The sequence below is a fragment of the Arachis duranensis genome, chromosome 2 (assembly GCF_000817695.3).
Source record: "Arachis duranensis cultivar V14167 chromosome 2, aradu.V14167.gnm2.J7QH, whole genome shotgun sequence".
Lineage (NCBI taxonomy): Eukaryota > Viridiplantae > Streptophyta > Magnoliopsida > Fabales > Fabaceae > Arachis > Arachis duranensis.
Window position 1 is genome coordinate 83,691,220 of NC_029773.3, and position 10,263 is coordinate 83,701,482.

General features: G+C 39.5%; 3 protein-coding genes across 3 annotated transcripts in view; all 3 read right to left on the minus strand.

Moving 5' to 3' along the window:
- LOC107475428 (autophagy-related protein 3) overlaps positions 1 to 10,062 on the minus strand; it is an 18,323-nt gene extending 8,261 nt beyond the window's left edge. The window contains exons 1-4 of the mRNA XM_016095059.3: positions 9,955 to 10,062; positions 1,046 to 1,258; positions 601 to 671; positions 275 to 391 (exon numbers count right to left, since the gene is read on the minus strand). Of these exons, the coding sequence (XP_015950545.1) occupies positions 275 to 391; positions 601 to 671; positions 1,046 to 1,206 (349 nt within the window). The 5' untranslated portion in view covers positions 1,207 to 1,258; positions 9,955 to 10,062. The remainder of the gene's footprint in view (positions 1 to 274; positions 392 to 600; positions 672 to 1,045; positions 1,259 to 9,954) is intronic.
- On the minus strand, positions 4,556 to 5,868 carry LOC127744987 (uncharacterized). Its single transcript, XM_052257919.1, has 2 exons — positions 5,629 to 5,868; positions 4,556 to 5,479 (listed from the first exon to the last, which is right to left on the minus strand). The coding sequence occupies exons 1-2, from the start codon at positions 5,866 to 5,868 to the stop codon at positions 4,556 to 4,558; spliced, it is 1,164 nt and encodes a 387-aa protein (XP_052113879.1).
- Positions 6,276 to 6,983, minus strand: LOC127744988 (uncharacterized). Its single transcript, XM_052257920.1, has one exon. The coding sequence runs from the start codon at positions 6,981 to 6,983 to the stop codon at positions 6,276 to 6,278; it is 708 nt and encodes a 235-aa protein (XP_052113880.1).
- Positions 10,063 to 10,263: the final 201 nt, after the last annotated feature.

Genomic DNA, 10,263 nt, shown 5'->3' on the forward strand with positions numbered 1-10,263 from the left:
ATGATTAGATGGGGGTTGTGGCATGCCCAGAAGCTCGACATGAGAGTCTCATGTTGACATCGATCTGCGATGCTGCTCCCTCACCACTTGCATTTAATGAACATAATACTAACTAACTTCGGGAAAAGCCTATATTTGTAAAAAGCCAATACTACAAAACCATTATTGCACTAAGATTGTGGGGGTTATTTTAAGTAGTGGACTAACCTAACCCCAAGCTTGTGTAAGGCAATGTAACACAACCCTAGAATAATGCCTCTAGCAACATACATACCTTTAGGTTTTCCATGAGTTGCTAGCCATCCATCATTTTCTTCATCATCAAGTAGAACTTCTCCTCCAGCCGCTTCATATTCTTCTTCAACAGATGCAGCTCTTCGCAAACACGGCACTATCAAGTGTTAAGCAACTTCATAAACCAGCATTAATGAGGACAGCCATAGATAACAAATTCAGGAGAAACCTCAAGGAAATACAGGTATCATCACTTTCTAGCTTTAAGGACAGAAAGAGCAACATAATACAGTTCAAACTAGACTGAAGATAACAAGAACAAAGAAGATGTATGACATACAAATACATCCCAAGCTCGACTCTTACCATTCCTAGTAATTAAGAATTGTTTATCCGCTGGCAAATATGGCTTCCTTTTGCTTGGCTCACCTGATTCCCTATTATGCAATGGAAAAACAGAACATTAACAATTAATGAGGGCACAAAAAGAAGGACCCCTTAATTTTGAGCTTTAACAATTGCCATAACACAAATGAATGAAAATTTCTAATGCTTGCTATTAGTTAATATACGTACATGATTCAAATCATCCCAGAAAGTCCCATATTACCCCAAACCCTTTGTTACAGGGACCGAAGCTATATAACTTGGTCGAAACCCTTCTGAGAGGTAAAATTTTGAGGCTTGAAAGCAGATTTAATATATTTTGGAAATAACGAATAGCCATTAGAGGAATGGAAACATCGTGTAACAGGGACCCTAATTAAGAAAGATGAAATCTTTGGGATGAAAAAAAAGGGGGAAAATTTACCAGGACCAAGTGGGGCATTTGGCAACGAGATTGTCGCCGGCGGTGACAAACTCGGAGACACTGAGAACTCCTTTCTCTTTGAAGGCCGAGACAGTTCGAGCGCTCGTGATCCTCTCTACTGTGCCCTTGAAAGCTTCGTGAATCTTCTGAGACAGAACCATCCTCTTCTCTTCTAAAGAAGTTGAATGCAGAAATGCAGACTCAGATTGCAAACTGCAGAGGAGGAAGAGGAATTGGATTATACGAATGAGTGAAAAATTTTTGGACTTCCTCTCTCGGTTTTTTTCTTTTTTTTTTCCTTTTTCGTTTTTTGCTTGTAAACCCGGTCACCTTGTCTATAAAAACAATAACTATTGGGGTTTGTGGATTTGCATTACTTGTTGGTTTTTCACATTTTTAAACTAAAATAAATACTTAATTATTCCTTTCTCTAAATCAATGTTTTTATGTTTTTTCTAAATTTTTACTTTATTAGTAAATAAAGCGAGCGTAAGTTTTTTCCAACTGAGAGAGCTTTTTTCTGAAAGATTACGAGTAAATTTCAGTGATAATTTTATTTTACCCAAATCACACGTTTTCACATGTTTCATTCATATTATTATGTGTAAATCATCACTTTGGTTCATCACACGTTTTCTATTTCAATTTGATTCATCCTTTTGTTCGATATTTTGTCTATATCTAATTAAATGTGAGGAATTTAAAGTCAACATTTTTTGAAAGTTCTATTATACCATCAAACTGGTGGTGGTTAAATGAAGAAAAGTAAGAGATGGTTAAAGATCGTTTTGAAAATGAAGGTAGCATATTGAAGCTTTATGAAAAAACAAATTAATTTTAGATTTATTCATGTCTTGTTCTTCTGTGCAAATGTTGAGACTTGAATTTTGCTATGCTATCTGAGGCTAGATATATAGATTGAAGTCTTTAGTTGTTGCAAACTTGATACAATATATGCTAATCTATTAATCAACATTCATGTGAGGTTTAAGATAAAATTAGTAAAACTTTTGTTGCTTATGAGTATATACAACATAACAAGTTGAACTTATTTTATAAATATTTTGGACAGCTCCATCAAATGGAATTTTCGTAGAGAGCTCCATCAAATATTTTGACTAGATTGTATGATTATTGATTAATTGTTCTGTTGTATTTTGTGATTTTATAGTGATGTGATGCTGTTTTATGCTTTTGTGATTCAATTATACTGTCTATTATTATGTTGTAAGGTGCTTATTTATAATTTATTTATTATTTTATTATAAAACAATTTTTTAGGTTAAACCGATTAGACCAGTAAATCAGTGAATTAGTAGTTAGACCGGTTCGATAATCGGTCCGATTTTCAAAACCTTAATTTTTTGTTGAGTTAATTTTGCTGATGGGATTCTGAGTTAGAATTGATGGTTGATTTGAATTATTGTTAATTTTGTTTTCTGAGTTGACTTGTTGCTGAAGTGATTCTGAATTTAGTTTGGATGTTGAGTTTGGATTTTTTATTTAGTTTTTCTGATTTTAGATTTTTCAATTTTGGATTAGGGTAAAAAACCATAATAAGCCAAGGCAAGAAGTGTGTAACCTAAATACGCCAAACCGAAAATTGTTTCAGCAATAAGCCAAACATTATCTTTATGTAATTCGAACCAATGTGGTTCGAACTATAAACCTTCGTAATTCGAACCAGGATGGTTCGAATTAGGGGAGACGAAGTTTGAACGTAATTCGAACCAGGGTGGTTCGAACTCATGATGCATGTAATTCGAACTAGATCAGTTCGAATTATTCATTGGAAAGCAAAACATGTAATTCGAACCAACCTGGTTCGAATTACCCTTGGCGTGCTCCTTCATAATTCGAACCAAGGTGGTTCGAATTAGTGGTGATTCGGCTATATAAGGAGTTCGAATCACCCTCATTCGAACTATTATTCCTCCCCCCTACCCCACAAAATCTCAGAGAAAACGACCCAGATTCTCTCCGAGGAAGACCTGAACGGAATACTCTGCTCATGGGGGACGATCCTGCACGGCTATATCGCTTGGACGGAGTCGCTCATATAGCCGGGGTCATCAACGAGGAGGTTAGTACAGAACTATTTTTGATTCTAGCGGTATTTGTGCCTTAGTGGTTTTGCATGTGGGTTAGATGGTGGTTTATGTTAGTGGTTTATGTAGGTGGTTTATGTTAGTGGTTTAAGTTAGTGGTTTATGCTAGTGGTTTATGTTAGTGGTTTTATGTTAGTGGTTTATGTTAGTGGTTTTAGTTAGCGGTTTAAGTTAGTGGTTTATGCTAGTGGTTTAGGTTTGTGGTTTAGGGTAGTGGTTTATGTTAGCGGTTTTTGCAAGTGGTTTATGCAAGCGGTTTATGTTAGTGGTTTAGGGTATGCTGGTACTAGCACACAGGGTGAGGGTCATGCAGGAGAGTGGTATGGTACAGGGATGGGTGACGGGGCTAACACAGGTGACGCTGTACTTGGATCAGGCCCTCTTGGAGATTACTTCGTTGGTGTGCCAGCCGATGACCAGCCTGATCAGGGGGGTACACCTTGGCGCATCTCGGGATCACAGTGGTCAGACTTTATTGGGTCAGACACGCTTGTTGGGGACTTCGGGAGTCCACGTTTCCTAGAGGAGATCACCGCCATCATGCAGGGGGACGTGACTCCCCGCAGTGGTGGTCAGACCTCAGGCACGCAGGCCCCGTTAGATGTTGATCTGAATGAGCCTCCATCCTCATCCGCTGGTCACCAGTTCTGTCTCGGAGGTACTCCTCCATCCGCCTTCACCGCTGCATCAGAGTCTGTCGCAGGGCTTTCGGTGGCACCCTTGCATGTTACGCCACCAGCACAGCCTGCCCCATAGGAGGATGTGGATGACATCGAGGATGAGGAGCCGTTTATCCGCCGAGGTCAGAGGGCACGGGTAGCCCGTCGCTGTGGTACTGGCTCGCATCTGTTTAGATGATTGACGTTTCATGTATTTTGTACCCTAAAGTTCAATCATGTATGATAGTGATATGTACTTTTCTTGTTATGTTATAGTCTGTTCACCTATGTATTTTGTTATTTGTGTTGTCGGACCTTGACTATTTAGAATCAATGAATCATGAATTGGTTTAGTGTTTATTTTTACTTATTAAATTTTGCATATACGGAACATGTAGCAGTACTCATAATGAAAGAAGACATATTCATTACTACTCGCAACAATCAAAGTACAATGTATAAAGATCAACTAGTTACATACATGCTCAAACATTGCATCTAACAGGAAAACCTAAATGTAAATAATACTAACACTAACAACATGCGCACTAATGGCGGCCTGTCTGAGACGATCCTCCAACCTGTGGGCAACTACGTCGTGTGTGTCCAGGTTGGCGACATAGGCCGCACCTCTTTGGCCGACTCGGATCTGCCTCGTCCATATTCGTCCGTATCCTAGTGGATCTAGGACGACCCTCTCTCGCACGCCTCTTGTCCGGGTCTGGAATCACCGTGGGCCCGTCCTAAGGTGGCCAGAAGCCCTCCGGGATCGGAGGTGTGAATCCCATCCGATACACACTGAACACCGAGCTAATCTGATAGACGCTGTGAACGTAAGAGGTCCAGGTGACCCGTGAGTAGGCACAGCATGCAAGGGCGTGCTGACACGGGAAATGAAGAGCCTGGAAGTACCCGCAGTCACATGTCCGAGAGGCAAGTGATACTCTGTAAGTACCCAAGGAGAAAGAACCAGTCGGAGTGGTCTCTGCTACAGTGAACTCGGAGTTATCCCGGTCATACAGCGTCACCGTGAAGCACCTGGCCGTCTTCAAGTTGGCCTCAATACACTTCACCAAATGCTGACTGAATTGTTGTCCCGTTCCCATCTGGGCCTCAGCCTCTCTCCCCTTGCGAACAAAGAGTTCCGCAAGCCTACAATATGTTGCCTTCACCAGGGATGCTACAGGGAGATTTCTCACCCCCTTGAGGATAGAGTTCACACACTCGGAGATGTTCGTCGTCATGTGACCGAATCTCCGCCCCTCATCACGATGCTGAGTCCACAACGAGTAATCAATCCGGTTCGCCCACTCACACATCGCCGGATCTTCAGATTGCAGAATATCAAACCAGTAATCAAACTCAACCTCGGTCTTCGCATACGCCGCGTTCACTAGGAGCCTCTTAGCGTCTTTGCCCTTGAAGGTAAGGGCAAAATTAGCCGCTACGTGTCGTATGCAGAATGCACGATACGCAGATGGCGGTAACCAACCGCCGTCAGGGGCCTCAAGCGCAGCCTTGATGCCGTTGTGCCTGTCCGATATAACCAGCAGACCGGGCTGCGGGGTCACGTGCTGTCGAAGGTGCGAGAGAAAGAATGTCCAGGACTCTGCATTCTCACCCTCTACTAGTGCGAATGCGACAGGTAGAATGTTGGAGTTCCCGTCCTGTGCAATCGCGATGAGCAACGTTCCCCCATACTTCCCATAAAGATTGTGCCGTCAATGCTGACTAGGGGCTTGCAATGACGGAATGCCTCGATGCACGGCGGGAAAGTCCAGAAAAGTCTGTGGAAGTACGCTTGAGACTCGTCCACCTGTCCTCCAACTCGAACCGGACTCGTCTTAAGGACCGCAACACTACCAGGCATCGTCAGCTGGACACCCAACACCCACCTAGGCAAGTCGTTGTAGGACTCATCCCAGTCACTGTAGATGAGGGCAATAGATTTCTGCTTCGCCATCCAAACCCTCTGGTAAGTCAGCCTAAAACCAAAGTGCGCTGCCGTGGCGTTCAGGAGCACCTTTATGCTCACGGATGCATTAGCCCTAACCATTGGCATAATGAACGCCGAAATCACATGATAATCCAAACTCCTGTGGTCACTCGAGATGGATGTGGCCAGGCAAGTGTGAGGTCCATTGTACCGTTTGACCTCCCATATGCCCTTGCACTTCCGGAGACTCAGTCGAATCAACCATGTGCACCCATTCCCAAACTCGGAACACTTGCCCACATACCGGCGGTGATCGGCTCCACCACCTTGTACTGTACCCCTCCCCGGATGCTGTAAGTCTTCACACTTAAAAGGGCCTCATCTTTATCCTGGAATTGCTGACCAACCTGGAACTCTGTCAGACCAGCAGTCCCTTCCGCATCTCTAGCTCCGAATCCAACAGCGTGCCCTAAAACCCCCTCATGTCTCATGGCGTCCAAGTCCAACGAGGAAAAATGTGGTGGATACTAATGTGTGCCAGAGCTAGAACCACCTACCGCCAATGCAGGCCCATTCGCTCCAATATCATCAGCGCTGTCATCGTCAATCATATCCGGCTCGACGTCATCCTCCTCTTCATCACCCAAAAAACCGTCTCCAACGCCAACAGGTGCAACTCCCACTAAAGCATTCGGCAAATTTTCCCTTTCCACTACCTCGTCGCCTTCGGTGCCATTGAGGTCAACAGCAAATGACGGGGAGGCGACAGGTTGGACGACTGGTTCGTACACAGGGACGGAGGAGGAAGCAACGGCAGGCCGGAAACTAGAACCTGCTGCATTCGCTATAGTGTTCGTATTCCGGTTCGAACCGCCGGAGCTGGATACCACATCAACCAGCCGTGCCAACAACTTTGGTGTCCTCACCTCCGGAAACTGCCGCCGACAAAGAAACATTACTTGCAAGTCGACATCATTATTAATCGTGAAGCAATCATACTTCACCGTATTTTGTAGCACCGTGACTGGAATGCGATAGAAAAACTTCTTTACCCGCTTCGCACCTTCCAGATCAAGCTTCATTAGTACAGCGCTAATAAGGTCATCATAACTCGTCGTAGAAGTTACGATAATACATAGAGGATTCTTATCTGTGAACTTTACTCCGGAACGAGTTTTTCTATTGACAGATCCTCTGTGATGCACCAAAACCACAAAACTCTCCTCACTAGCCATCTTACTCCCTCTATTGAGACTAACTCACGTTTGGAACCATATATATACAGCTCAGTCTCAAACTAATTCGAACTGGTCTGGTTCGAACTATGATTTGTGTAATTCGAACCATCCCGGTTCGAATTACACCAGAAGCGTCTCTCTCTATAATTCGAACCAAGTTGGTTCGAATTACATTCATTCTTAATTCGAACCAACCTGGTTCGATTTATTACCAACCCAAAACAACTAATTCGAACTATCCTGGTTCGATTTACTCACAATTACAGTTCGAACTAGCCTGGTTCGAATTATATAAAAATCCGTTCTGGCTTATTGCTGAAACGATTTTTGCTTTGGCTTATTTACGTAATTTTTGTTGTCAGTTGGCTTATTATGGTTTTTTACCCTTTGGATTATGAGTTTTCGTTGTTGAATACTTGATGAGAAGTCTTTGTTGAAATGTTTTATGATTTTGAAAATTAAAAAAAAAACATTCAAATGTTTAAACGAGATACATGTAAAAAATATTAATAATATCAATAATTCAAAATTTTAGCATGCAATTAGTACATAAAAAGATTGGTAGCAGATATTAAAATGGATAAGTTTGATCATTAATCCTCAAAAAAGTTGACGGAATAATGGAAGAGAGTTGAAACGGTTATCTCTCACGTTATCTCCCACTATCCACGTGAGAGATTTCAATTCTCTTCTCACTGTCCCATCAATCTCTCCTAACAATTGGCAAACGATTATTTTTATTCTTTAAATTTAAATGAATCCAATTGGATCATAATTTAATCTAAATTTTTTTATGTACTCTTTTTGAGTACTAATTGATAAACATGTCCATTTTAAAAAATTTTAGATTAAATTATGATCCAATTGGATTGATTTAAATTTGAAAAATAAAAATAACCGTTTGCCAATTGTTAAGAAAGATTGATGGGATATTGAGAAGAGAATTGAAACGGTTATCTCTCATGTGGATAGTGGGAGATAACGTAATTCTCTTCCCACTATCCCATCAACCTTTTTGAGTACTAATTGATCAAACATATCTATTTTAATCTCTTTTACCAACATTTTTATGTACTAATTGCATGCTAAAAGTTTGGATTATTGATATTATTAATATTTTTTATTATTTTCAAATTTTTTTTTTTAAAATGCATGTAATATTTATCTCGTTTAGATAAATACAAAATTATCTCGTTTACATGCTAAACGAAATAAAATAAAAGAAAAGTATTTATTTTGGTAAATATTTTTTAAATTATTTATTTCAATAATTATTATAATTAATTTATTTATTAAAATAAAAAAACCATGAGTATTGTTGCTAATTATTAGATTAGAACTTAGAAATTATTTAAAAAAAATTATTTTGTGAATTTTTAGTAATAAAATATAAACAAGTTATTATGTAAAATTATAAAATTTTAGAAATTTAAAAATTATTGAATTTGAATATTTAAAATTGTATATTAAATTTTTAATAATTTTATTGTATATTTATTTATCACATATTCTCACACATACTTACAAAAGCCTTATCTCAAAGAACAACCACAACAAGTGATTTGAAAAGAAAATGTAAACAACTAAACACCCAAACAATCACAAGCATACATAACATGTGAATATTATTATAGCAAACATAATAATAAAATAGCTCTTCTAATGCGTTTCCGAAAATATCCCAAATCAAGAAAACTACCTAATCTGATCCACTTTGATTCAGAAAGCTACATATATTAGAAAGATTAAGAATCAACTAAAAGAAAAAGAAAAGGAAGGCCTGGTTGATTCGATTCAATTGCCTGAGATGAAGAATCAAACAGGGCTGAGAAGTTGAGAGTTTAAATGTTAAACATAGGCAGTGCAAATTTTAACAAAGTTCATCACAATGATTAACAACAACAACAAGCACTGAAAGAATAGTGAATCAGTAACATGGGCGGTGCAAATTTAAAATTTAAAAGTTATCAATTTAAAATTTAACATCAAATACAATCAATGAGCAAAGCCAATTGATCACCTGATTCTGTGAGGCTTGGTTTGGTAAAGCTTTTCGAAGAAGTGCTTGTACTTTTTAAAAGCTCAAGCTCCTCATTTTGTGTTTGGTAAATGAAAAAGATCATGTGCTTGTGCTTGCAGCTTTTAAAAAATGGGGTACTTTTGAAAGCACTTATGATAGAGCTTTTCAAAGTTGGCTTGTACTTTTCAAAATTTAAAAGTCTAATATAATCTCACATGTTAACTAATTTTCAAATTTAATGCTTGTATTTATGTCTATTATAGTATTTTTAAATTTTAAAAGCTATTTTACCAAATGCAATTGTTTTTGCTTGTGTTTATTAAAAACAATTTTTAATTTGATTTACCAAACATAAATGCTAAATTTTTTTAAAAAAAGCTAACTTTTAGAAAATAAAAGCTTTATCAAACTAAGCCTGACTGGGAAGCAACAAATTCAGCAACAAATTCAAGTTACACCAACAAATTTAACAAATCCTAGTAAAGTCCCGATTTCAGCAACATGCAAAAATACAGGGAGAAGGAAAATCTGGAAAAGAGAGAACACTGAACCAAAACATTAACCAATAATCACAAAACACTAAACTTTCACCCAGAAAAACCAGCAACTACAAACAAAGCCATCAGTAAAATTGAACAAAAAAAATTAAAGAGCCATCAGCAACTAACAGAGCCATCGAGCCATCAGTAACAGAGCAAAGAATTGAAAGCAACAGACTAACAGAGCCATCGAGCCATCAGTAAATTTGAAAAAAAAAATTACAGACACCAGCAACCAGCAAATACAAGACAGATCCATCAGCAGCAGACAATTACAATTTACAAAACATTACAAGAAAAATGGAACAAAAATTGAACAACAATTTCAGAACTTCAAACGAAGAAGACCGAACATTCAGAAATTAAAAGGAAGAAGCGGAGGCGAAGAATTGAAAGCAGGGCCACTAACCTGGGTTCCGTGCCGAGAAGCCAGCGAAGATGAAAACGACGTGCCGAGCTACCTGGGAAAGAGGAAGATGAAAACGACGTGCCAGCGAAGATGAAAACGACGTGCCAGCGAAGATGAAAACGACACGGGGAAGAGGAAGCAGAGCCGGCGCTGAGGACCTGGGGACGGCGGCGACGATGAAGGGCTAGGGTTTTCCTTGGCTTCAGAGGTCTCCAGGGAGTGCACGAATGATTGGGGGAAGAAAAGGGGGGGGGGGTGGTTCACGAATGGTTCTGCTTTTGTTTTGTTTTTTTTTTTAAATAAACAAAA

What these genes read in the sequence shown, in the direction of transcription:
- LOC127744988 (XM_052257920.1), bottom strand. Translation starts at nt 6,983, where the DNA reads ATGGCTAGTGAGGAGAGTTTTGTGGTTTTGGTGCATCACAGAGGATCT.
- LOC127744987 (XM_052257919.1), bottom strand. Translation starts at nt 5,868, where the DNA reads ATGGTTAGGGCTAATGCATCCGTGAGCATAAAGGTGCTCCTGAACGCC. An exon ending in CGGTTCGAGTTGGAGGACAG is followed by an intron (nt 5,480 to 5,628) that starts GTGGACGAGTCT and finishes GCGATTGCACAG; the next exon opens with GACGGGAACTCCAACATTCT.